Source organism: Balaenoptera musculus, chromosome 14, assembly GCF_009873245.2.
Source record: "Balaenoptera musculus isolate JJ_BM4_2016_0621 chromosome 14, mBalMus1.pri.v3, whole genome shotgun sequence".
Classification (NCBI taxonomy): Eukaryota; Metazoa; Chordata; class Mammalia; order Artiodactyla; family Balaenopteridae; genus Balaenoptera; species Balaenoptera musculus.
In genome coordinates this window covers 18,750,129-18,777,659 of record NC_045798.1, presented here as the reverse complement: position 1 = coordinate 18,777,659, position 27,531 = coordinate 18,750,129, and the positions used below count along the sequence as shown (strand labels likewise).

The window sequence follows — 27,531 nt, the reverse complement described above, 5'->3', positions numbered from 1 at the left end:
AAGACTGGACACTATAAAACTCTTAGAGGAAAACATAGGAAGAACACTCTTTGACATAAATCACAGCAAGATCTTTTTTGATCCACCTCCTAGAGTAATGGAAATAAAAACAAAAATAAACAAGTGGGACCTAATGAACTTCAAAGCTTTTGCACAGCAAAGGAAACCATAAACAAGACGAAAAGACAACCCTCAGAATGGGAGAAAATATTTGCAAATGAATCAACGGACAAAGGATTAATCTCCAAAATATATAAACAGCTCATTCAGCTCAATATCAAAGAAACAAACACCCCAATCCAAAAATGGGCAGAAGACCTAAATAGACATTTCTCCAAAGAAGACATACAGATGGCCACGAAGCACATGAAAAGATGCTCAACATCACTAATTATTAGAGAAATGCAAATCAAAACTACAATGAGGTATCACCTCACTCCTGTTAGAATGGGCATCATCAGAAAATCTACAAACAACAAATGCTGGAGAGGCTGTGGAGAAAAGGGAACCCTCTTGCACTGTTGGTGGGAATGTAAATTGATACAGCCACTATGGAGAACAATATGGAGGTTCCTTAAAAAACTAAAAATAGAATTACCATATGACCCAGCAATCCCACTACTGGGCATATACCCAGAGAAAACCGTAATTCAAAAAGACACATGCACCCGAATGTTCATTGCAGCACTATTTACAATAGCCAGGTCATGGAAGCAACCTAAATGCCCATCAACAGATGAATGGATAAAGAAGTTGTGGTACATATATACAATGGAATATTACTCAGCCATAAAAAGGAACGAAATTGAGTCATTTGTTGAGACATGGATGGATCTAGAGACTGTCACACAGAGTGAAGTAAGTCAGAAAGAGAAAAACAAATATCGTATATTAATGCATGTATGCGGAACCTAGAAAAATGGTACAGATGAGCCAGTTTGCAGGGCAGAAGTTGAGACACAAATGTAGAGAATGGTCATATGGACACCAAGGGGGGAAAACTGCGGTGAGGTGGGGATGGTGGTGTGCTGAATTGGGCAATTGGGATTGACATGTATACACTGATGTGTATAAAACTGATACCTAATAAGAACCTGCAGTATAAAAAAACAAACAAAACAACTAATACTAAACTTTCATTGGGTTATTTGTATGGAAATATGTTAATATAAATGTTTCAGACATTACATGAAATTTCTAAAAAAAAAAAAAAAGAAAAGACCAAAATTTAGGGTTTTGTGTGAAATCCACAGATCCTTTGTGTTGTGAACTAGTCAGTTTTTGTAAAGTACCTGGAAGGTCAGATAACACCTGTCTGCCCATCAGATTCAACTTGCTGGCCACCAGTTTGCAACCTCTGCTTTGACTCAAAGAAAAAAAGCCCAGTTGTGTTGTAGGAACTCACTTCTCCAGCACTTTCTTTGTTGGACCCAGATGCACCTTTCCTGTCTCTTAAACTCCTCCATCCCACCGCCCGTCATACCCACTCCCACGTGGCCAGCACAACGGGGAGTCTGGGTGGTGGAAACTGTGGTGTCTCCTGAGAGTGACAGAATCCCCGACGCCCTCCTCAAGTGTCACTGGGAGATTTACCAGACACCGCTTACCCTGGGCCAGCTTTTTTAAACACATCCCTCAGGAACGTCAAAGGAAGGATGTCTGTCTTAGATTTTAGGCAAAGTCCGTTTTCGTCTTTACGTTCCATTGGGATAGATCCTGTCATGAAACTGATCACTGGTGTTCATACTGAATTAGGAAGGAGAGAGGGTCATTGATTCAGTTACCCCAGTTCTCACGATTCAGTGGTTTGGGTATCAGAACTTGAGAGCCCAGTGGCCTTTGCTTGATTAGGACACAAGGGGGCATCAAAAAGCCGATATTTGACCCATGATATCCTGGGCTTTTATTCTGTCCCCTTTTTTATGGTTTGTACTGAAGGTGAGGCTTGTGTATTAGGCTTCCAGGTGATGGTCCAAAGTCCTGCAGGAAGGCCTCTCCTCACCGGGGGTGAACGGGGGCCAGAACACCAGCATTGCAGAACTAGAAGGAGCCGTGGACACACCCTTGCTCATCCCTTTCCCCTCACCCCGTCAAAGGCAGGACTGAGGCCAGAGGAATTCAGGGTCACTCAGGTGTCAGTGACAGAGCTGGGCCTGGAAGCCGGTTCTCCCGTCCCCCGTCAGTGTTCTGTGCATCCGCTGTTTGAGATGCAGAAGAGAAGAGGAACGCCCAGTCCCCCTCTCACCTTCCCCCGGGGCACAGATACAGAATCCTCCAGAGAGGGCAGTGGGGTGCAACAGGAAGTATGTCAGAGGAGGTGGGCAGCAAATTCCTCTCTACAGGGTTTCAAAGGGAGGGTAAAGTGGGGCTGATCCAGCAAAACTGAGATTTGAGTCCAGCAAACATTCCTGGAGCGCCTGCCATGAGCTTGACCGCTTGCTAAGAGCTTTCACATGGACCATCTCGTTTAATATGCATGACACTGACATACCTCCTAACACGTGCTAAGGTTAGGGAAGCATCATTTTAAAGCAGAATGGAGGAAGTCCAGCAGGCAGGGGCATGTTAGAATTCTCTCCCCGTCCCCACTCAGTGCCAAGATAATTACCTTACATTTAGGCAGAATGATTGAAATGCTGCAGCAGCTGCCTGGTGACTCCCTGTTTTTCTCTCCTTTTCGTCTAACTTAATGATTTTCATATTTCATGTGCATAAAATATGTACTTTTCAGGATTGTACACTCAAAACCATGTTCTTATTCCTTCAGGTGACTTAGGGGACTTCAGAGGTAGTTTTTTTTCTCTGCTCACTAACTTCAGAACCTAACTCCTAAATGAGATGGGTAACCACCATGGCACAGGCCTTTGCATCAGTAGGTGAGCACAAGGAAAACATCGGCAGGAAGGCAGCAAGGGTTCCCCAAAACAGGTCTTGCCATACTGGCCTCATTTGCTTTGTGACAAGGAACCAGACTGGCAGGTGAGTGGGTGCTGTGGAGATGGCCTGTCTGATGTCAACAGAGCATCTCAGAGCACTGCACTTGTGCCTGAGGGGAGGAATGTGGGGTGGCCACAATAGGACGTGGCAGCTGATTTGTAACCTATTCTGTGACAGTATCTAAAGACATCGGTTTGACCCTGGTTATGGGGCCTCTCAGGCTGGGCCAAAGTACTCCTCCCTGGGCCCTATCGTGTTCTAAGCACGGTTTTTTATAATCACTGCTCTGAAGTGAAAGCCTAAGCAGCTTGCCCGTCAGCACCCACCTGCCAGGAATACATTTGAGGACAGGCTCTGGAGCCAGGAAGGCCTCGACAGATCAGAATCAAGAGATAGACTGTGCACGATGATTTAGCAGGAGAGCTCCAGAGTCTTGTCCTAGCTTTCTGGACAGGGAGACATGCCCAGTGGCTGTGTGTCTCAAGGGAGCCGACCACAAGCCGGAGGTGCTGAGGCCTCTCTTTCCACTGCTTCTGCCCTCCTCCAGGCCCAGCAGCACTCCTGACACCCATCTCCCTGCTTCCTGCCATCCCTCTGCTTTCCTTCCAACAGAAAGATCTTCCTAAGACAGAAAGCCAGCCATGTGACTCTCTGCCTAAACTCTTCCGTGGCTCCCCAGCGCCCTCAGGAAATAACCTAAATTTCCCAGCATGACTCACAGCCTTTCATGATCTGGGGAAAGTTACCAGGAGTTGAGTGGTGGGGGTCTACTGTGATTTTTCATCTTACAGCTTTCATCTTGTCTCAGTGTCTTCCGTCCTGTCTGATGACCGAGAGCTTGTTGTGACTCATCTTGTCTAATCTCTCCATCTCACTGCTCTGCATCTTCCTGAGAGCAGTCTCCCCTTGCCAAAGAGTGGTAAAGTCACATCCCCAAAATGAATTTTTCTTTTAACAGGCTCTCATCTAGAAGCAAGTGAAAACTGCTGGCTCTCCTCACGCACCTGTGCGTCCTGACACATTTAGTAATTACACTGGGAAGGCTTCCCACAGGGGAGAGGGAGCTTTGAGCAGGGAGCCCTGAATTATGCAGGGGGCCTTGGGTTCCTAATGGGCTATAATTCTGCCCTTGGCAGGATGGCTACGAGCAACTTCGGCAGCTCTCCCAGCACGCCATGAAGGGCGTCATCCGCGTGAAGTTTGTCAATGACCTCGGGGTGGACGAGGCAGGGATTGATCAAGATGGCGTTTTCAAGGAGTTCTTGGAAGAGATCATCAAGAGGGTGTTTGACCCGGCGCTCAACCTGTTCAAGGTATTTAAAGGGCACGAGAGCGTGGTTGACGGCAGCCAGATTCGAGGTGACAGATGAGAAGTGAAGGCCTTGCTCGTTGCAAGGCATTTAACTTCCCTGTCCTTACCCGTCCTTTTGCCTTGCAGACGACCAGTGGGGACGAGAGACTCTACCCTTCGCCCACGTCCTACATTCATGAGAATTACCTGCAGCTCTTTGAGTTTGTGGGCAAGATGCTGGGGAAAGCTGTGTATGAGGTAGGCACGTTAAGAACCAGTGAACAGGAATGGAAAATAAAATGTTCTAAGTACCGCGGGCTTCGTATACATGTAAGTGACCAGGTACATAGTGGCAGCTACCTGTCACAAGGATAAAGGCGAGGAGAGGGGGACAGGAGCCAGCGCCAGCCGTGTTGGTGTCAGTGAAGGGCGACAGCAGAGCTACGTTACGGGCTTGCTGTAGGTGGTCAATGAGGTAATAAGGTAAACATCTCCCATGGTGGCAGGCAGCTGGTCACGGGGGACGTCGGAGCTGCCATCCTCACTGTTATTAGGAGGAAGGGTGTCTGAGCTTCTGCTCCCGCTGTCGTGGGGTCGGGGTGGTGGGGCCTTCCGCAGGCTCTGGGCGCGCCCTCCCGGCTCCTGGTCCCTCTCCCCTGAGAGCCCACCAACTGGCAGGACTGCTTCCAGGTGGCGCTTTACCCCCTGCCCTTAGGACCCTGCTCCCCAGGAAGGAAGTAAAGCTCCAGCTTGAGCTCAGCAGCAGCCTGTCCCTGTGGCCTCACAGCGGACTCCAGAGCCGCAGGGGACCAGTCCCTCCCCACCCTGCCTCACCCCCAGCGGCCGCCACCTGAGTAGTGCTCGTGTCACACCCATCACAAAGCCCAGGGAGGCCAGGATGCCTTCCAGAGGCAAAGAAGCTATAGCGGGCCAGGCTGAGAGAGGAGGTCATGTGGGGTGAACATACTGTGACTCTTGACTAGTCCATCGTTCTCTCTGTGTAAACAGCCCCGGTCCACGGCCTCAGCCCTTGCTGTGATGATGTCAGGTGCCCCATCTGAGTCCAAGCACCCTCCAGGCCTCCTCCTGCCCTGGACTGGTTGGGTGGCCTGGGCTCATTCTCTGTGCTTCTGTTTCCACATCTGCAAAATGGAGACAATTTCTCAGTTGATTCCCCTTTTTTACAAAAAAAACAAAACAAAACAAAAAAACAACAACAAAAAAACCCATGAGGCCCTGCCTGGGCATATGCCTTGTTTTTCCTTTGAACGTGTAGCTGTGATGAGACCCAGGAGAGGCTGGGCCAGCTGAAAAACACCACTTCCTCGCTTTGTAAATGTCCTCCCCCACTTCCTGGGCCTAGTCTCCGTCTCCTCCCTCTCCGGCAATAAGGACCTCGTGGGTCCTGATGAGGAGTGGCCTGTGTTAACTCACTTCACCCTCGTCCTCAGTACAGGCCTGTCGTGGGGTTTGATTGGCTCTCCCTTCTCAGTCTCTCCAGCCCGCACACCTCTCTCCACCCAGTACAGTCTGTCTGAAGTTCCTGGCATTGTGCAAGGGCTTCCGGGCTGTGTCCCTGCGTGTCCCTGCCTCCAGGCCGTTCCCCACAGGAAGTAGCCGTGCGGAGAGCCCTCCCAGGGCTGCCTGCTGCCCTCCGGATAGAATCCAGACTCCAGGAGGCTTGTGAGCTCTTCCTGATCTGCCCTGTTTGCCTCCCTGGCCTTCTCGCTCACCCCCTCCTTCACACCCCGTGCTGGGGCCAGACAGACCTCTGTTCCAGCCCTGGAGGGCACCTGTGAGCCTTGTACTGAAGGCCTGCTCAGCTATCCCTTCCTCCTGGAAACTTTCCCCACCTTGCTCGTTTAACCCTTAAAACTGAGGCTGTTCTGGTCCCCATTTACAGATGATAAAGCCAATGCCCCGTGGCCTAGCAGCAGCGGAGCTGGGATGTGATCCCTGAGCTGTGCAGCTGCAAAGCCTGGGCCCTTAACCACTATGTGGTAATGTCCCCAGGAGGCGCTCGACTGTGTTTAGGTGGTAGGGAGGTATTGCTCTCCAGATTGAAAATTTAGGAAGTCTAGAGATGTCATTGGCGCCCTCGGAGCCCCGTCTGCAGCCCGAGCCGCCCCGGATGAGATCACCGAGACGGGCTTCTGGGCGGCAGGTGGCAGCTCCTGTCTCCTCTCTGGCAGGGGATTGTGGTGGACGTGCCCTTTGCATCCTTCTTCCTGAGCCAGCTGCTCGGGCACCACCACAGTGTCTTCTACAGCTCTGTGGATGAACTGCCTTCTCTGGACTCCGAGTTCTATAAAAACCTCACTTCCATTAAGGTCAGTGTGGAAGGCGGCACGGCTTGGCTGAGTGCCGGTGTGAACTCAGCCAAGTGACGCCCCGTGGGGTTCAGCTGTACCCCGTCGTCATGGGGTGGAGTGGGGTTTCCTGCTGTGGGGAAGTGGCGCACTCCTTAGCCACTGCAGGGCCTCCTGTCCCCTGCTGAGCACTTCCTCCCGGGACTGATGCCCACAGCCTCCTTCCTCCAGGTGATGAGTGGCCTTTTCCTTTGTTTCAAGTTATACGGCAGCCATAGTGGTAGCTGCCCAAGCCGATGTCATAGGCAGGGAGTGTTAAAACCTTCAAGGATGTAGCACTCCTTGGCCTCTACATTGTCCCTTTCTCTGTTGCTTTAGCGGTACGATGGGGACATTGCTGACTTGGGCCTGACACTGTCATATGATGAGGATGTCATGGGTCAGGTAGGTGGGCCTCTGGCCGAACCTTCTTCCGCCTCCCTCCTTTGGCTTCCTAAGACCTGCCCTACTCTGGGTGTTTTCCCCAGGAGACCCACAGACTGGGGCTCTGTCTGTCTGTCTGTCCACCCTTCTCCTCTGCCTCCCCAGCCCCTTTGCTACCCTGCCAGGAGGGAGGGCGCTCCCCTCCCCTTCCCAGCTGACCTGGCCTTGGCCTGCTCGCCACCCAGAGAGCTCCCACAGAGACCCTGCTCTGCTTCCAGGGCACTTTGGGGTCATTTCTGATGGAAGCTGTGACTCCTACTTTGTACACTGCTTTTCGTTACCATGGTGAGGATTAGCTGTTCCAGAGGATCATGACTGAGACACGGGGAAGAAACCACCTGACAGGGCGTGCCTCTAACAGAATCCTGTCCTTGCTCCGCCTCGGCATGGAGAGCGGAGCAGGGAAAAAAGACCCTTGAAGTCATGGCAGCAGAGGGGCTTCCCCCAGACTTTCTCTGCCCTGATTTTCCTTGCAGGGCTCCCAGCCCCTCCATTTGCATCCCCGGACCCCTGCATGAGCCCCAGTGTGCACGTGGTGTTAGGGCTGCTCTGGAGCTCGTAGTACAGGGCCGGCTTCCCAGGGCCTCGGCGAGGTCACTCAGTCGCCCTGAGCCACACTTTCCTTATCTCAACAAATGCCACTTGCCGAATGAGTCCTTGCTGGGACCAGTGTCACCAGACGCCCTCTAGACCGCACGCCCTGTCCTCCTCCTGAAGAGCCGCTGAGCACGCTGGCACATGGGGCCCTAAGAAGCCCATGAGAAAGAAGCCTGCTGTGGTTGTGTTACCCCAACCTTCCCCAGCTCACGTGGTCACAGGACTCCTCTTTCAGGGAGGGCACACCACCTCACAGAGAGATTCTCCAGGTAGTGGTGCACAGACCAGGAGTTCCCTGGAACCTATTGTGGGAAACACCAGGCTGGGCATTCCTAAGGGCCATCCAGCTTTAACTCCTGCGGCGTCAGCCCCGAGATGTTGATAGCAGTGGGACTAGAGGGCACCGTTACTCCTTTCCAGGTCTCTAGAGTTACAGTATATTATGTTAGTAGAATTTCTATTAAAATTAGCTTTGAAATGATCCATTCTTTGATTTTTAGGCGACCCACAAGACTTCTTGAAGTTGAGGAAAGCAGTTGATTCTATAGCGTTTTTGAATCTTTAATCAGATTTTGAGACTTCTTCCCGATATTCTTAATTTTCTGTCCTGACTATAAAAATAGTGCAAACTTCTAACCAAAAATTCAGCTACAATAAAAGCATAAAGGTGAAAGTGAAAACCACCTATAGTGCTGGTGCCTGGAGAGCGCCACTGTTAACATGTGGCCTGAGGCTTTTTCTCCCTGGGCACATATATAATTTTTTGCATACCTTGCCTGCTGTTATATAATCTGCTCTTTCCCCCCACCTTTTCAAGAAATGTACTTTTTCATCATAGTTTTTAATAGCGCCACGGTATTCCAAGGTGTGGTTGTACCAGTGTTTATTTATCCGCCCTCCTGCGCTCTTCACTGCTGACACGTTCCCCTCCACGACACCCCGGAGCCTTAATACACACGTTTGAACGAGGATCAGATGAGAAGGAACCTGTCATATTGATCATGCAGGGCCGGCTTGTTGATACTTAAGCCCTGGCTTTTTGTGAAAATGATTGTTCCCAAACATGTCTCATCTTCCTCTTTCGTTATTATGGATGTCGGCATCAGGCCCTTTCATCTTCAGGAAGCTTTATTTTCTCATTAGAATTCTCTTGAGTAATTGTTCCCCTTCCTCTCCCCCAGCTTGTTTGCCATGAACTGATTCCTGGAGGGAAGACCATTCCTGTTACAAATGAAAATAAGTGAGTATGGCAATTAGATTTTTAAGGTCACCACTTGAAAAGACTTCATTCTGGCCGTCTGGGCTTACTTGGAGAATTTAGTAAGATAAATTGAAGTAGAAAGAGGCCGTAAATATCATAATGGAATTTCCTGGTTACAGTTCATAGGCCGAAATTGTATTAAATTCGATTTGCAAAATAAGAATTGACAATTTATATTTTGCAATAGCACTTCTAAGGTCAGAGGCACCCAGGCCGTGGTGTTCCTAGGAATTTAATGACGGCTCTAGATGCAGACAGATGGATTCTGAGCTGGTCGGGCACGAAGTCCTGAACCCAGAGGGCACGGAGGCGGAAAGACTCCTTGGAGGGGCAGATCATTTCGGAATGAGGGTGTGTGGCAGTTGTACAAAACACTGTTCTTGAGAAGACACAGTGATGAATTCAGATGCAGCAGACAGGTCCTCAGACGTGGGGAGACCCTGAGGCCCAGCAGCCCTTGTCACAGATAACAGGCTTTTAGGAATCTATCATAAATGGTCCCTCAAAGCAAAGCCCCTCCATGCGTGTCTCCACCCAGCCCTGTACTCACCTAATTAAACAGTAGGACCCGGCTCAAGGAGTAGATACTGGCCCTTTTGTCAGTCTGTCAATCTCCTGCCACTAGGCTCAGCTGAACATCTGAACTGTTAATCTGAGCATCACTCTCTTCAGTGACAGGTGAGAGCTTAGTCCCACCCGGTGAGTCATTTGGATCAGATGCTGTCCCCAAGCATCATGTCCCTCTCGGGTCGGATCAGTCAGTCCACGCGCTCGGGGAGCTTTTATTTAGACTGTCAGAATAGTCAGGAGAGCAGACCCAATTCTCATCATGATTGAAATACACCCATTTTGACTCTTGGCCATGGGGCCTTAGAGTGACAGCCGAGAAAGAACAGGGGCCACAGGGTGGGTGGAAGCTGCCTGGGGGTGTCAGAGAGCAGGGTGGGTCCTGAGCCTGCCCACCGTGTGCCTGGAATCATCCCTTCAGAGGGTTTCACATGAGAACGCATGTAAAGTACCTTCCAGGATGTCTGGCTCAAAGGAGGCCCTTAATAAATGAAAGCAGTGATGTCACCATCATCAGGTAGGTTACCCTCAGATGGGCCCTGTTTTGCCAGGCATGGCACGGGGATGATGGTAGGAGCCGTATGTACAGCAGCCAGGGGAGGTGGGTTGATGCAGCCTGGGTTGGAGTGAGGTTCCTGTCCTGCCTGGAAACCTACCTGGAAAGTCATTTCACAAACTCTTACGTGTTCTTAGCGTAAAACCTCAGTATAAGGGCAAGGACGTTCAGTTCTGCAGACTTTTTTTTTTAAACTTTTGGGTTTATTTATTTTATTTATTTATTTATTTATGGCTGTGTTGGGTCTTCGTTTCTGTGCGAGGGCTTTCTCTAGTTGTGGCAAGTGGGGGCCACTCTTCATCGCGGTGCGTGGGCCTCTCATTATCGCGGCCTCTCTTGTTACGGAGCACAGGCTCCAGACGCGCAGGCTCAGTAACTGTGGCTCACGGGCCTAGTTGCTCTGCGGCATGTGGGATCTTCCCAGACCAGGGCTCGAACCCGTGTCCCCTGCATTGGCAGGCAGATTCTCAACCACTGCGCCACCAGGGAAGCCCCTCTGCAGACTCTTAAAAGGCCTGACATCACCAGGACCTGCTCCTGCAGAGTGATACTTGAGCTTGCACTTCCTGGGTGTTCGATGGGAAAGTCTCCGAGGCTCCCTCCCTCTTTTGGTAAAATGGAACAGTATTAGTCACCTGCTTCAACGAGTACATGAAAGGAATAGCAGTGATAGAAAAAAAAAAATCATATTTAAGTATATCAGTGTGCAAGCTTGCCACTGGAAGCTTTTTTTAAATAGGCATATTTTCCAGGTCAGTAACTCAGATCTGAGCATCGTGGGGTAAAACAGATTTATTTGGACTGTACTAACACCTGGGCTGGGCTCACATTCTTTCACCTGAGTAAATGGTTTGCTAGGAAATCAGCAATGCTGGCAAGCCTGTGAAAAGGGATTTCACCTGGGCGGAAGCGTTGCGTTGTGCCGTGCAGCTGCAGATGAACTACTTGTGTTGGTGAGAGCAGACCTGGAAGACCGGCTGCTTGGAACCGTTGTTAGTGCTCCAACTTCCTCGTTAAGCCTAATCGTCAGCCAGCTGCATGTGGTTAAAGCTTTCTGCAGCCTTACCTTCTCATGGCCCAGACTCCTTGTCCAGTCCAGCAAGGTTTTGGTTGAGTTTCAACATGAAACAGTTTTTCTCTGGAGGACTGAACAGTATCTTAATTGGTTTATGTCCAAAAGGATGAAGTTAAATAAAAGTCCCTTTGTCCTAAGAAGGGCCCTCTCCTTAGCTGGAGAATGTCTCACTTTGATTCTTGACAGTGAGGTTACCCCAACGTCTGACCCACTGGCTTTTGGGAGGAGTGCATGGGGTGACGCCCTTGACACTAACGCTTTCACAGTGGCACACCGTGGGCCGTTCAGGAGGGCTGTCATCCTCATCGCCGTTGTTCTGGTGAAGTGCTCTGGTGCTATTTGTGTTTTTGTAAAATGGTTCAGAACTGACTGGACTCAATCTTTCAGCCCATCAGCAACCACCCACCCTGTCCTGTTAATTGCCGTTGTTTTCCCTTGTTGGCAACAGAATTAGCTACATCCATCTGATGGCCCACTTTCGAATGCACACTCAAATCAAGAACCAGACAGCTGCCCTCATTAGTGGATTCCGTTCCATCATCAAACCTGAGTGGACCCGGATGTTCTCGACCCCTGAGCTACAGCGACTCATCTCCGGGGACAATGCTGAGATCGATCTGGAAGATTTAAAGTAAGGAGTGAGTGCAGGGGCAAGGTTGAAATTCTTAGGCCTCCAAGAAAGCAAGCTGCTCCTTTGCTGGGTTCCTTTTGGAGAGTTTTCAGGGTCCTGTCTCCAGATGGACTCCTCCTCCCTGATCTCTGGGTGAGTTGCTTTGGAAGAAAAGCTCAAGCCCTTGTCTGCCTGGAGACTGAGAAGCAGAAGCAGAGCTTGAGGCCCGTGGGGCTCTCCAAAGTCCTAGGAAACAGTGGTGCAGGGTCTCCTGTCGGCTTCTGCTGGGAAACAACAGGGCCTACAGTGCAACGCTCCACCCACTGAGCTTCCGGGACCTGGGGTTACTAAGGCATGAACTTCTGGCTTAAGAGAAGTTTGTCGTCACCCAGGCTGGCCAGAGTTTGCTGTGCCGCTTGTCTAAATTCCATGCCTGCCTGTGTCTGTAAGCGCCCGTCAGAATGTGTGGTTGAGCCCTTGTCTGCATTGTTTTCAGGAAGCACACAGTGTACTACGGTGGTTTCCATGGAAGTCACAGGGTCATTATCTGGCTCTGGGATATCCTGGCCTCTGACTTCACGCCCGACGAGAGAGCCATGTTTCTGAAGGTATTTCATATGTTACCTATATGTGCAGGGGGACATAATTCCAGAAGTTGATTCTCAAGAGAATCAGTTTTTCCAGCAGGGCCTCTTGTAGGCATAACAGTCTCTGCCAACCTGTAGAGCTGCTTACCCCTCTCTCCTAGAAAGAGGAAAGCCGGTCACTCCTAACCACGTGGTCAGTGCCCCACACAGCAGGCATGTTTATGTCTCTGGGTGGCCTGTCACCACACCTGCAGTTCCTTGTCCTGTGCCTGCCCTTTTCTGTGGCTGCAGACAGCCCCAGAGCCAGGGGGAAGCCACAGAACTGTTGTACAGGAGAGAACGTGACTGTACTTTCTTTAAATATAATGATAGCAGAGCCCCAAGGCTCTCCCTGCCCTCCAATCCTCCTCCTGTCCCAGGAGACTGACCACCCCTCCCTCCCTGGACCAGCTCTGGCTGGTAGCGGGTAGCAGGCCTGATCGGCCTGAACTGGGAGGGGCACAGACTCACCTGCGTCTGTTTCCTCATCTTCAAACGGGTCAAGTCACACAGCACCTGTGGTATGATTAGCTGAGCTCGGGTTCACAGAGGACACAGCACAGTGTGGAGATGCTTCTAAATAGGATCTGCTGCTGCTGCGGTCTTTATGGTGGAAAATACAGGATATTAGGATAGTAATATATCTTGTCAATACTTTTCGTAAAAACCGTTTTTGAAGCATGACACGTAAACTTTTTGGATGGTCTCAGGAATCTCACTACCATTTATAACATTGTTTAAATGGTAATATTTATTTTAAGACCCAAACACTCAGCCTGACACGGAGTTTTGAAGCACAGCTCGGTGTCGTAAGTAGCAGGTCCCTAGATCCCCTAGAGAAGGGAGAGCATTGGGCTAATGTTGAACTAAAGAAAGCGGTTTCTTAGGACTTCCCTGTGCAGGTTAAGCACTTGGATTTCCAGGTGGGTAGATACCTCTGTCCAGGCAGGACTAGTCATTTTGGGAAATGACACAGGAGCTGCCGTCTGGAAAATGCAAGGAATTCCAAGAGTGTAGCAAGGAAGCGAGGCTGGCTGCCCACAGGCCCCATTTGGGGCCTCCAGTACCTTGGTCTGCCCTCAGCCCCGCTGGCTCCTGAGGCCTGGTTTTTGTTAGCGTGCTGAGAGGAGATTAGGAAGCAAGCTCACAGGGGCTGCCCGGCAACCCAGCAGGCACGCGTGCTCAGGGAGCCACCCGCACGTCCTCTGTGTGTGGCGAAGAAGCCGAGCGGAAAGGCAGGTGCAGAGCGAGCGCTCACGATTGGTGGTGTGGTGCGTGCCCCTGGCCTCGGCCCTCGGCTCGGGCCTCCCCCGACACGCTTAGCGGGCCCGCTGGCTCCTCCCTCTCCCCTCTCCCCTCTCCCCTCTCCCCCTCCCCTCTCCCTCCCCTCCCCCTCCCCCTCCCCTCTCCCTCTCCCTCCCCTCTCTCCCTCTCCCCCCCCCCTCTCCCCCCCCCTCTCTCTCTTTCTCCCTCCCCTCTCTCCCTCCCCCCTCTCCCCTCTCCCTCCCCCTCCCCTCTCCCTCTCCCCTCTCCCCTCTCCCCTCTCCCCTCTCCCCTCTCCGCTCTCCGGTGCTCTTGTCGAGTGGTCTCTCCCTGAGGACGGCATCAGCCAGGCCCACTCTGACTCCCGGCCCTGCTTTGTGTTGCAGTTTGTGACCAGCTGCTCCAGGCCCCCTCTCCTGGGATTTGCCTACCTCAAGCCTCCCTTCTCCATCCGCTGTGTGGAAGTGTCGGATGATCAGGTACCGCTGTGGGGGAAGAGCCGGCCCCTCTTGGTGGTGTCTGCTGCACCTACTGGGTGGGGCGCTTACCCAGTCGTATCCACGGGGTGGGCAGCCGGGCTCCTTGGCCGGGTGAGAAGGTGTCGCGGTTCTCGGGCCAGGAGCACAGGCGGGCCACTTTGGGGCCTCAGCTCTCCTGGAGGTCCCTTTCTCGTTACTCCCTCAGGGAAGAATACCTGCGGGGCGTTTTTCGTAGCTGCTGGTACAGGTCTGAGTGGCAGTGTGGGAGAGGGGTTGGAACGTGGGCTCAGGAATTGGACAAGCGCAGGCTTCAACTCCTCCACCTGCCGGCTGTGCCCACCTGGGTACGCGGCCTCATTCCCTCCTCTGCAGAGGGAGAGTGGACGCCCTAGGGGTTATCGTGTTCTGTGTGCCACAAGCCTGACCCATAGTGGGTGCTCAGATGGTAGCCGTTGTTATAAGTTTCTCACCCCCCATAAAAACCCAGTGGCCTCTGAGTGTAGCTGCCTTCCACGATGCCACCGTCCTCAACGCCGATCCCTCCTCTTAGGTGACACTAGACGACCCTCAGCCCCCTTACTTAAGGAAGGCTGCCCCAAGTTACAGTCTGTCGCAGGCCGCAGTGCTGGCAAGGTCAGGAAGGAGTTTGTTACCATAACATTTTTACAGTGTTCCGGCTCTTTGCACATTGGTTTACCGATGGTTAGCAGTTAAACCAGAGGTCCTGTTTCCAAGTGCTGCTTCACGCAGGCTTCCGCCGTGCTTGCTTCTGTGCACCCACCTCTCCAGGCTGGTTGTCCTCTGCAGGGGGCCGGTCCAGCCCTCTCCCCAGGCGCCCCCCAACCTGAGGCTGTGGGGTGTGCTTGCAGGACACCGGGGACACCCTGGGCAGCGTCCTGCGCGGCTTCTTTACCATCCGCAAACGGGAGCCAGGTGGCCGCCTGCCCACCTCCTCCACCTGCTTCAACCTGCTCAAGCTGCCCAACTACAGCAAGAAGAGCGTCCTGCGGGAGAAGCTGCGCTACGCCATCAGCATGAACACGGGCTTCGAGCTCTCCTAGCTCCCGTCCTCGCAGACTCTGGGCTCCCAGGCACCCTCAGCCCCAAGAGGCAGCATTCCCCTGGGAGCACGACTGACGTGCCAGGGGACGGTGGCCCCCATACCCTCTCTATAGCCATGAGACCCCTCTGTGGCCTCAAGAACTTTGGATGCACGTGACAAAGCTACCCAGCACTCTCCAGGTGACACTAACAGGAAGGGGGTGTTGAAAATAAACCTCCAGATTCCGCCAGCATTGGTCCTTCTTTCCTACTTTACAGTGGCCTGAAGCCGAGGCCTGTGATGGCAGTGGGGCTTCTCTTTTTGTTAATTTGGTCTTTTCGTGAGTTTCTGTTCCTTAACTTTCTGAGCGAGCCATGCATGAACAAGTCCCAGGAACACCAAGGCTCCGGAGTGGTTTTCAGGGCATGGGCCTGAATGCACGAAGCCGACCAAACGTGAGATGCTCCCCTTCCGTTTCTGAAAACTCTTTACTCAGGTAAGGCCTTGCCAAGCCTCTATGCACCCGACAGAGTCTCAGCGTCCGTGCCGTCCGCAGCAGCCTCTCTCCAGATAGCCAGGCCCACCTGCTCCCAGGCGGCAGAGGTGCCTGCCGGTGAGACCACGGAGCACCGGAAGCTCAGGGCGCTGCTCCCTCCTCAGAGCCACGAGTTCCACTCGGCGGCGGTCCTCTGCCCGTTCTCACCTCAGATGCTCCGGGTCCTCAGCAGCCGGGCTGCCAGGGAGCCCCTTCTGGCTTGCTCCCGTCTTGGGCACTCACGTTGGCATCCTGAGTTTGGGAGAAAAAAACCCATCGGTCCTTAAGAGCAGCTCCGTTTCCAGAAGGCGCTAGCTGTTACTCGAAGCCTGCTGATTCCTGGGGAGGGCGGCTGCCTTTCCCCTGCTTGTTGGCCACACTTGTCGTCTAGTGAGGAACAAACACCAACTGAAGGTACCTGTCCCATCTGGGCAGTGGCTTTACTCCGTAGATTGTAGGAGTCCCAAGAAACGTGGGTCTGTTTCCCGTCCTCCCTCAGCTCTGGGAACCCGGGAGCCCTTTGCACTGACGGAGGCTCACGAGGCTGAGGAGACTCACGGGCCCTCCGGGTTTTTTGGTTTTGGGTTTTTCACTTTGTTTTCTCTTCCAGCCCATTGCACTCTTCTGCCGTCATTCTTCACCTTTATCACGAGAAGTGTACTCTAGATCCAGGGAATTGAGGCACAAGCCACGTTAGTGTTCTGTGTGGACAGCCGCCCACCCTCGCCCACCTCACCACACTCCCGGTGCATCCCCACCAGCCAGACTGAAGCCAGCCTAGAGGCCAGGAGCCGGCAGAGGGCTTGCAGCTCTCTTCCAAATAGCAAAACACCTTCCAGAAAGAACCTTCATGTTGGCGGCAAAGCGGGCAGGACCTGTCTCCATGGCCTCCGGCAGAGGGTTTCAGCCGGGTGCCGGCGTCCTGCCCAGGCCCAAGTTTGGCCATGTTAGAGCCCCAGGCTTCTACAAAACAGAGCACGTGTTTTACCTTGATGGGGAGACGGCAAGGAATTTAAAGACAGATAGGAATTTATTACTCTTATTATTATTAAGATTTGTCAGTAATCTCCGATTCTGTGGACTTGCCACTATCTTTAAACACTCGATTCCTTGGAAAATTCCTTTTAAACGTGCGTGTTGTGCTCTGGACAGGTGGGTGCATTTATGCTGGTGCCTAAAGGATTGTCAACCTGCACGAAGAGGTTTGATTCTTATTCCCTAGGGGTCTGCCAGTGTGGGATGCAGAGAGAGTGGGTTCCTACGCACCAGCATCGCCTTTGTTCTTCTGACGAGGAGGGGTAGTTTGTAATTTCATTTAACTTCAACAGCTGGAAGTATTGCACTATCTGAAACCCTGAGTCTGTACTTTTCTAGGTGGTGTTCACAGACACCTCGATGGCTCTAAAAAGTTGTGGGGTGGAGCTTGTTTTCATAGATAACTTTGGATTAAAACAACAAAAGCTTTATTAAATTTGTACTCAGCACACAGTGGCTTTGTTCTGCTTTTTATGTCGGGAAGGAGCACTTTCCAACCGAGTGCCTGGAGAGCTCAAGATGGGGCATCTGGGGCTTAAAGAGCATGCAGGCTCCCACCGTGGGAAGAAGACACAGAGGATGATACAGCAGACAGCCGGGGCTCACTGCCTCACCAGGGCCAACAGTGGTGGACAGTGTGTCACCTTTCAGATAAAGCCAAAGCCCCCGTAGGCACCCTTCGTGCTCCCCATCCTTCTCACGCATTTCCCACAGGCAGCTTCCACCCTGGATTAGACGCCTTCCACAGTAACGTAAAATGGTGACAGGTGTTCGCGGAAAAGAATCCAGATAATTCAAAAGTGCTCAAAGTAAGATTTTCCAGCTAATCTGGGTGTATTCGGCTTTCCTCCATTACTGAGGGTCGCATTTGCAGGACACGCCGGCCCTGTCTCTTCCTGTTACACAAGCCCAGGTTTACACTCAGCAGAAAGCCCATCTCAACCCTGCCAGTCTTTCCAGCTCCTCCCGTGAGTTCTTGCTGCCTCCCCTGGCCTGGGGGCACCTGAGGATCTGAGCATCAGGAGAGAGGTCTTGAAAGCCTGACAGTTGGGCCACATGGGCTCCCAAGAGGAATTGGCATATGCCAGGCTCCCTCCCACAGAGCATTTATATCCTGCAAAGGAAAAACATTCTGCAGAGTCCCCCACATCCATCAGTGGCCTCCAGTGTGGGACGCGCCCACCTAAACTAAAGCCTTATCCTATGATATTTTGGCTTTTAATTACAAGTTAGTACTGCAAAGAGAAAGTTTGTCTTTATAACTAGGAAAAACAAGTGGGGTGTTTTCCATTACTATTAAAATGAGGACAATTCAATACACTGATAGAACTTGCAAGTGCCTAAGAATATTTAGGTGGAACACAGGTCACCACTGTTTCTGACTCCAGCAAAGCCATCAGCCTATGTTTGTGCTGCTGATGCAGCCGATACACGCTGCTAACTGTGAGAGGTACGGACAGGCAGGTTGTCTCTAAGCCTGGCTAACGTGTAGACCCAGGGCCCCCCTTAGGCTGAAGTCTTATTTCCTGGAAATGTCTTAAATTGATAAGAGCTGGTGGAGAACTGTGGAAAGTGTTCATTCGGTGTCTTTTCCAAGAAACAGAGGCACGTGTGCAAACCCGGTCCCTCACTTCCTGCTCTAATTCGCACCGGGCGGCCTGGCTGTGTGCGCTTCCGGGAGTCCTGGTGCCACCGCGGGGGTGCCCAGAGCTCAGTGGCGCCACGTGCGCCCAGCGCGAGTCCGCACTCAGATGTCAGCCCTCTTCCTGCCCTTCCTCACCTTTCACGTTGCGAAACCCGGGCTGCCCCCGCACCTGGTCGTCGGGCCCTGGCCAGGCTTCCAGAGTAGCTTCTGGTGCTACCGACAGTCACAGCAGGATGACGAGAGATGACACGGAGGAGGGTCCTCTGTGATCTCCGTGGAGCTTCTGCGGAGTGGGGAGAAGCACACGCCCTCCTCTGCACTGCCTGCGGCGCGGGGCTGGGCAGGAAAGGACACAAGCAAGAGCACGTCAGCCAGAGGATCCTGGCCCAGGTGTTCCCAGGCTTGTGCCCCCCCCATCCCCCAGCCAACACACGCGCACACAGCCACACACCCACACAGTGTGACACTTGAGTAACACTGAGAAGGGGCTGCTCTGAGGCCCAGACGGGATCCACGGTTTCCTCCAGCCTTTGGAGCATGGAATCAGAATGAAACAGCCACTTGCTATAATTATCGTGATGGTTAACATTTGTTACAAGCATGTGCTTAACAGGTGGCAGCTGACTCCCGAGTCCGGCGGAGTGCAGCTCTAACTGAGGACGCTAGAGAGAGCAAGGGCTTCGGAGCATCTGGAACTGGGTTCGCGTTCCAGCTCTGCCTCCCACGAGGTGGGAGGCTGTGGGCGAGGCCCCTTGCTTCCCTGGGCTCCCATTAAGTAGGCGAGCGGCACTCACCATGCCACGGAGGACGAGTCGGAGTCAGCGTCCTCTTTGTTTTCCACTGACGGCAGCAGGACCCCGAGGAGCTGGGCTCCACGCTCAGCCCAGCCCCAGGGGTGCAGGTCCTCCTCTGGCCGAGCCCTGGCCGAGCTCTGCGCTTCCCCGCGCACTCAGGCCAGGCATCTCCCCAACTCAGGACTCACAGCTGCATCCCCTTTGTGGTTTTCTCAGCTCTTGGAAATCTGGGGGGACTGGGGTGGGTCTGTCAGTTTACAGACCCTCCACCTAGAAGCCAGACTGCCTGGATCCACCCAGCGACAGCAGAAGACACCCCACTGAAGCTGGGCCACAGAGGAAGCCAAAGCAGAGCGTCGAAAACACTCACGTGCACACGAGTCCCCAGGGAGATCCTGCTTCAGCCGGTGTGGCTGGGGCACTGCACCGCAGACCACACTGAGGAGCAAGGCTTGGAGTGTCGTCCTCCAAGCCCCAGCGATCAGCCTAAGACCCTGGACTTGGCATCAAAAGCTGAGTGACCCTGGGTAAGTTTCCAGCTCCCTGAACCTTCTTTCCTCATCAGTAGAATCACCCCAGCGATGGTAGTATCTGTCCTGAGAACCTCACGAACAGCTGGGGTGGAAACATGGACTGTGGGGTCACAGACACGGGTGCCAGGCCCATCCCGGCCACTCATTGGCTGCGGGAGCTTTGACCACCTTCGCCAACCTCTCTCTTCTTATCCAAGAACTGGGCATTGTGAGTCGTGCCTTAAAGAGCATCGTCATGGTAACAGGTAGTGTGCGGGGGTCAAAGAAGAGGGGTCACATCTGTTTAGGCAGGAGGGGGCCGTAAAGGAGGTGTTCTTTCATTTTCACTTAGAAAGAGGGTTTCCACTTTGGAGATGGGAAGGGAGGCATTTGGGGCAGAGGAAGCAGCCAGACCGAAGGTGTGGAGGTGGTGGACGGTGGGAATTAGAACACATCTATCACCAAGGACGGGAGTGGGAGCGTCATGCCATAAATGTAGTGGCGGTAGCTGCCATCCCCCGGGCTTTCGCCCAAGCCCAGCACCGCGCTCAGCCCTCTGCACGAGCGGTCACATTTAATCCACCCAGGGACCCGGGACCCTGGGCCCTGGGAGTGTAGCTGGTCTGTTCTGCAGATGAGGACACAGGTTCAGAGAGGTGGGTTCGCTTGCATGAGACACACAGCTCCAAAGTGCCAGAAGTGAGATTCGGCCCTGCGTCTGTGAGACCACGGAGGTCCCCCTTCCACCACTACTAGCACTGCCGCCACAGGGAACGGTCCGTGCGGGACACCCCGTGCCGTGAGGGGCGCTGGAGGTGGCAAAGCCTAGGGGGCTAGAAGTCATTGGGTGCAAACAGACCCAGGGGGGCTGCAGGAGAGGGGCCTCCAGGGGGAGGCCGGGGAGCCTGAAGTTAGAGGCAGAAAGAGACAGGTCGGGGAGACACAGTGACACTTTGTCCTCTTGACAGTTTGGGCTGCTCTGGACACCTGTCCTAGACGTCAGGCTCCATGGTCCTTTTCGCCTTCCCTCTGGGCCTGGCCCCACTGACTCCCCACCCTGCTTGTGGCCCACCCAGGGACACTGTCCAGGGAAGGGACCATCACCCAAGTGGGGCAGTGCAGGGCCGCATTCTGCTGTGCAGCCTGGATGGTTTGGTCACCGTTACAGATGGTGCCAGACGGGCCTGGCAGCTGGCAGGTGTCCCAGCCAGGAGCTGGCCCAGGAAGCCATACTGCCAGGGAGTTCAGGCTCATGTCCATTCATCCAACAGATAGATAGCCAGGACCTACTATGCTCTGGGCTGGGCTCGGTGCTGGAGGTACAGAGGGAAGAATGTGGGCACCACCCTGCCCTGCAGAGCTCGATATGGGGTGGGGGAAGAGGCATAACTAATCCAAGGAGGACATGTGTGAGCACACACGGTCATCACTTATCTCCAGTGTGGTGCTGCTAGGATGCTCACTTCACAGCTGGGAAAACTGAGGTTCAGAGATGGTAAGCCCCTTGTCTGGTGTCTCAGCGTCAGTAAACGGCAGAGCCAAGGTTTGAACCCAGGCAGAGCCAAGGTTTGAACCCAGGTCTGCCACGCTCCAGAGCCCTTACCTGGTTTGAGCAGGCAGAAGAGGGGTAGGAGAGCCTTCTAGCCAAGGGGCCAAGCTTGAGGGAAGCCCCAGGGGCTGTTCTGTCCCTTGTCCAGAGCCCGCTGTGTCTGCTGCTGTCCCCTGTCCCACCTACCCTCTCGGGGGCTGAAGGAAACAGACAAAATTGCGCCCACTTTGCAAATAAGGCCTTGCAGCATTTTTCAGGGCTTGCTGAGGACCCCAGAGCTCAGTCTCCCTGAGTCCTGGCAAAACCAGGAGAAGTGACAGTTTGCCCAGCAGCGCAGGTCCCCAGCTAAAGAGCTAAAAGGCAGGGTTGGGTTTGGGAGTGTACCTGATAAAGGGGTGCCCTGCCCTGTCGTATTGTCACTCCCCCTGACCCCTCACACAGGTTGGGGGCTGTGCCTGTCTGACCCTCCAGTGTATTCCATTACAGCTTTAGCCTCATGCATTCCTCCCTCCTTATAGAGGTTTATTAAGACACCCTGTCATAGAACTACCCCTGCTTCCTTGAACCTTCCCCAAAGCACCTGACACGAGCCCAAATCCTCTAGGTCCTTTCTAACACCCTGTTCCTGAAACACCCCGCAGCTCTCTGTGTTGTGTGCTCACTCTCTCGTTGCAACAGGACAGTCGATCCGACTTTGCTCAATTACGGGTGTGGGTGTTTTCTTAGAGGTCTTTAGCTGGAGGTCACTGTAAACTAGAGACCCAAAAATGTCCCCCTGAACAAAGCGTTTGCCTCAACTAAATGTAGCACTGCAGGGAGGGGAGCAGGACCTGGTCCCTCGCACAGCAGGAAACAGCCTTAGAGGGAACTGAGAGGAAAACAGCCCAAGGAAGCGGCTTCCAGAACTATAGCCCTTGCCCCTAGGAAACCCGCTTGCTGGCGAGAGGAGGGATGGATGATGGCCAGAGGCTGGAGGTGGGCTGGGGGCGGGAGGTGTCACGCCACTTCTCACTGGCTTTAATCTTAACTTTGCATGTTTTAATGTGAAATGTAATTACAGATTCTAAATTCTGCTGGTGAGCTCATCAGGGCTGACTGGTCAATTAGTCAGACTTACAAGTGTTTGGGTCTCAAAGATCTGTGACCCTGTTGTGTCGTCTCAAAGCCCTGAGAAATCCCTGTCCTGCTGGTTTGCTCTCTTGGGGAGCTGTAGGGTTAGGAGAACCCTTAGGCAGCCTGAAGACCCATACCTACCTCTGAGGTCCCCACCCTTTTGAAATCTGTGAGGGATTTGGCCCAGGAATTCAGAAACATCAAATCCACATTATTTATTACATTACCTCCTTAGGAAGCCATGGCAGACATTACTAATGGATTACCAAACTCCTTCCTGCTGAATCGGATCCAGCTTCAGGCTCCTTACCACAGCCCTTTAGGCAGCCACTACCAATCAGTTGGAATTGGCATTTCTTGCCCATCCCTGGGATAAGCCCTGTCTCAGCAGAATAGAGTTGGGAAAGGAAGCTGGATTCTGATCTAGGAAGCCCGGGTTGAGTGCTGGTTTTTCCACTTGCTGACTACGGCACATAGGATTCATTACCCTACCCGATGGGGCGCCAGTTTGTCCAGGTAATGTTAGGGTGATAATCCAGAACAAAATTATTTTATGACAGAACCTCATAAAATAATTAAATGTGAAAGTCCACTGTCTACTCTCAAATTCTGTACAAGTTAAAGATGCAGCAACCAACGGAGGAGAAAGAAGGATGCCAGCATCCTCAACATCCTGTGAAAAGCTGGTGTGATTACCCGCCGGGGGCACTTCAGTGGGGCTGCGATCATTTTTCTTCCCTCAGCTGTTGTCCTAGAATGGAAGCCAAGCGTCCACATTCAGGCTGCACAGGGGCTGCACTCCAAACAGCCAGCTGTCTCCAATAGAACGAATGCAGGACACACTCTCCAGGCTTCTAGTTTTTGGAGGGGCCCCGTGGCTTTGGCTGCTGGTGGGCGCCCTCCCCTTGGGCTGTTCTCTTGGCTCCAAACATCCCAAGGGAGGTAGATGATTTATTATAGGCAGGGAAAGCAGTTGCCAGTTTCTTTACACTTTTTCAATCATGTTTATTATACAAGTACGCCTCTGTCAAATCTAGCCCAAATACATTGTAAAAAAAAAATTAGAAAATCCAAACAAAAATGTAAGTAAAAACCACCCAGTAATCCCACGATTTAGAGATAAGCATTATTAACATATGGAATGAATCCTTGCATCTTTTTTCTATGGTATATTTACATTCATGTTTCTTTTACAGGATTTGGATCATTCTATACCTATCATTTTATAATTCGGGTTTTTTTCCCCCACTTAATAGATTGTGAACACTTTTCCATAGTAATAAATATAAAGGCACCATCATTTTCAGTAGCTTTATGATATTTCCTACAGTCCCTTATTGTTAAATATTTCTTCTTTAATAATAAGCTCCCTATTTTTGGACATTTGTTTCCAGTTTTTCTCTGTAATGAGCAGCATGCACTGAAAAGAAAAAAAAAAAAACCCTATGACTCCACTGATGAATCTATTTCCTTCCGAGAAATTCTCAGACACGGAATTGCTGGGCCAGAAGGACGCACATTTCCAGGACTTGGATAGGCATTGCCAGATTGCCCTCCTGAGAGGTCGTACCTAACTCCACCCGCCACAGTGGAGTCAGCGTTTCTCTCTCCCCGCTGACACCTGCAGGTGGAGAGCCACAGGCTTAGAACTCGCTCCAGCTGCCGGTCCTGCAGCCGGACCCCTGAGGGCTGCAGGAATCAAGTTCCTCCCCTTCCACGCCCCACCCCAAAGCGCCTGAGAGAGCCCGTCTGCCAGGCAAGGCCAGGGTCCCGATGGCACCCCGTGCAGCCACCCGCAGACCCTGACCCCCTCCCCTTCCACGTAGGCGCCTGATGTCTCTCCTCGAGGCCTGTAGCCCGCACCTCGTGACGGGACAGCGAGCTTCTGAGTTATCGGCAGCCTTATTTCCCTCTACAGCTCCTACGGAGTTAACAGATGTACGCACGTCTGAGGCAGTCATGCGGCAAGAGACTTTGGGGCCAATCCTTCCCGTTTTGACAGCGTGTAATCGAGGTGAAGCCATAAATTTTATAAACAAGAATAAACGACCCTCAGCAACATATGGATGCTCGACCCTTCCAAGGTGATCGTAAATAAAGGCACCTGCTCACTGGGGAGGGACGTGGGCACTGCAGATGGCCGGAGACGAGGGCCAAGGGTCTGTGCCTTGGGAGCAGCTGGTGCGGGGAGGACCCCCAGGTCCTGGGTCAGCTGGACGCCTTTCTGCCATTTATTTCAATCCCTTCCCCAGGCTGCCTTCGCCCTGGTGCACGCTGAGCTGCCCTGCTGCTCACCCTTCCTCGGAGAGGTAGCTTGTAGCGGGGTCCTCCCGGGTTTAGGTCCCCTCTTCTCCTCCTCTGCCCCGGTTATTTGTCAATCATGTCCTCTGTCCCAAGAGGGCCCCTTGCGGGAATCCGAAGACCAGGCTCTGCTGCTGCCCGCAGGGAGTCCTCGGGCACTGATCCCTTATGGCTCTCGCTGTTCTGTGACCGGGTCACCCTCCCTTTCACTTCGGTCTGTTGCTCCGGGAGCTACATGCCCCTGGACTGGCCTGGCCCAGGACCCTCTGGAGGCCCCCATCTCCCACCGGCTCAGGAAGTCTAAACAAACCAGAGGCGCTGCTCCCGGTCCTGTGCGCTTCACCTGGGCCTGAGCTATCTGAAAGTGCTTTGAAAAAGGATAAAACCTGATTCAAACATAGCTACATTTTATTTTTTTTGAGCTGCTGCCGTGTGCCAGGCCCATGGACATATTTCCTGAACCCTTGGAGGTTGGTATCATTGTCCCCAAAAATAAAAGTTGAAGATTGAGGCTCAGAGTGGTTACAGATTCCCTCAAGGTGACTCAGCTAGGAAGTGACAGAGCTGGAACTTGATTTCAAATAATAATAATAATCAAAATAATAATAGCTAACATGAGATGGGGGAGCATGCTAAGCCTTTTAAACATTGCCTTATTAAACTCTTCCAGTGGTCCTGTGGGGTGGATATGATTTTCATTCCCATTTTACAGATGAAGAAGCAAGTCCAAGGAAGACGGAACGACTTGCCCAGAGTCGTGATGCTAGGAAGTAACAGAGCTGGTCTTGGACCCACGTCTGCCTGAAGCTGACGCCCATGCCGAGCGTCTGACTGTTGCTCACACTCCCGTGATCCTTCTCACACCACAAGCCTGGGGCTCCGCAGAGCCAGCAGGGAGGCCACTGGAGCAGGCAGCCCTGTGCACGGCTTCACTCCTGAAGTGGGTGCTGCACTGGTGAACTGAGAGCAGAGGTTCTTCCCCGGGGCTTCCACGGGTTGTACGCAGACTGCGAACACGTGTCTTTGTGTCTCTCTAGGGAGAGGATGCACAGAGCCTTCATCAGAAGTTTGTGAATCTGTGGAGTGGGAGAGCACCGGGACACCCCCAAAGTTCCTGGGTGTCCCCAGCCAGCTCACCTCCTGCCTCTGCTTGCGCCCAAGCACTGTCTTCCACGATGGACTCCAGAGAAGAAAAGTGACAGGTCAAGGCAAATGAACACTGCACCCTGGCCAGGCTGCAAAGGGGCCCTCAGTCCTCTCCCTAAGCAAGGTCAGACCAGCCTGGGTCCAGTATCGCCAGTGGGCCTGGTCTGAAGGGAGGGGTGAGCCACAAATCCTCCCAAGGCGCTGATTTATGTAGCATTCATGTGGAATTTATTACACAAAGGATTTTATTCAATTAAACTTGAAATGCGTCTGGATTCTTAAAGGTTCAGTAGTGATAACTGGGACAGAGGGATCATAAAACTGTATGGGTTGTCGGAGCAAGGTGTGAGGGTGGGGAGGGGGGAGATGAGGGTGACATTGCAGCTGACGGGGGATTTGGTATCGGGGACGTTTGTCATTGGGATGTGTTACAAGTTCGGGTTGTGAAAATTACTCGGTGAAAAATGTACATTAACAATAGCCATGAAGTATCAGTTAAGGGAAAGTAGGTTGAGAAATGAGACAGCAGAATCTATTAGTGCCTGACATTGTTCTCAGCGGCCCAGGGCGTGATTAAAATGACTGTCAAGTGGCAGCGGGGGGAGGGGCACTGGGCCGGGAGTCACAGGGCCGCGTCCCTGGCCCACATCTTGGCACTGACTCCCTGACACAAGCTGGTTTGCAAGTCTGTTTCCCCGCTCCTGCCATAGACAGTGCCTCCCTCGGGATTGCTGTGAGGTTTCAATGCGATGATGTCTGTGGAGCCCCTGGCCTGGGGCCTGGCACGTCAAGCCCTTCGACAATGCTGGCTGGTGGGCTTCTCACCGCTGAAATATCCAACCACCTCTGACCGTGGCCCTAAATACGATCCTGAGAGCTAGACCTGGACCAGGGAGAGGCAGGTGGAGCACTTTCTTGGGTGTAAAATGTATGGGAACACCCCCAAATCCAGGAAGCAAGAGAAATAACTTTCATGCAATTTTTGTTTTTACAGAATTTATTCCACTGCAGTATTTTTTTTAGGATTTTTTTTTTTGATGTGGACCATTTTTAAAATCTTTATTGAATTTGTTACAATATTGCTTCTGTTTTATGTTTTTGGTTTTTTTGGCCACAAGGTATGTGGGACCTTAGCTCCCTGACCAGGGATCGAACCCACACCCCCTGCACTGGAAGGTGAAGTCTTAACCACCGGACCACCAGGGAAGTCCCTCACCGGGATATTTTTAGAAATCAAATTTATGCAAAAACAAAATCTATGATCGACAAGGTATCACCATTATACATAAAAACAGCCTGCCATTTCTCTCCCGACCTGCGTTGCTGTGTGATGCGGACAACCATTTACGAGGGTTGACAGTGGTTGCAAACGGGCTTTATGTATAGTCATGTGTTTCGATCACGGAGCTTTCATTAACTTTTCCCACTGGGTTCGAGACCGGGGAGGATGTTTTGATAAGTGTGCGGGGTGAACACATTTTTCCTTTTGCTTCCAGCTCCCACATGGCTACGTAAGGCACAGCAGAGGAGCCAAAGTTTCAAACTGACCCGTCCCCTGGGCGACCCCCCTCCCCAGCAGGCCTCCTCAGTTCTTCCCAGGTCAGTGGCACAGGATACGCCTGCACCTGCACGTTTCTCAGGGGTGTTTGTTTCTCCAGGATGTTTGCTGGTGGAAGGGACGATGCAGGGGGCGCAGGGTCTGGGAACCCAGAGTTACCATCTGGCCTGTGACAGCCCCTCCCAGCAAGGGCTGGTGGGGAGGGGATTTGGCTACAGGAAAAGGCCTTGTTTCAGAGATCATCCCG

At 52.5% G+C, this 27,531-nt stretch overlaps 1 protein-coding gene across 8 annotated transcripts in view; it reads left to right on the top strand.

The window, feature by feature from the left end:
• The window catches only part of UBE3B (ubiquitin protein ligase E3B), a 67,461-nt gene extending 41,509 nt beyond the window's left edge, over positions 1–25,952 (top strand). For 5 of the 8 annotated variants that reach the window (XM_036822847.1, XM_036822852.1, XM_036822850.1 and 2 more), the window contains 9 exons: positions 4,074–4,250; positions 4,376–4,486; positions 6,421–6,558; positions 6,916–6,981; positions 8,799–8,857; positions 11,525–11,707; positions 12,183–12,294; positions 13,962–14,054; positions 14,924–17,102. In XM_036822847.1, the coding sequence (XP_036678742.1) occupies positions 4,074–4,250; positions 4,376–4,486; positions 6,421–6,558; positions 6,916–6,981; positions 8,799–8,857; positions 11,525–11,707; positions 12,183–12,294; positions 13,962–14,054; positions 14,924–15,115 (1,131 nt within the window). In that variant the 3' untranslated portion in view covers positions 15,116–17,102. Of the gene's footprint in view, positions 1–4,073; positions 4,251–4,375; positions 4,487–6,420; positions 6,559–6,915; positions 6,982–8,798; positions 8,858–11,524; positions 11,708–12,182; positions 12,295–13,961; positions 14,055–14,723; positions 14,883–14,923; positions 17,103–17,150; positions 18,252–24,197; positions 24,364–25,292 lie in introns of those variants that run through there. The other 3 variants (XR_005016151.1, XR_005016150.1, XM_036822853.1) reach the window with 3 other exon arrangements.
• Positions 25,953–27,531: the final 1,579 nt, after the last annotated feature.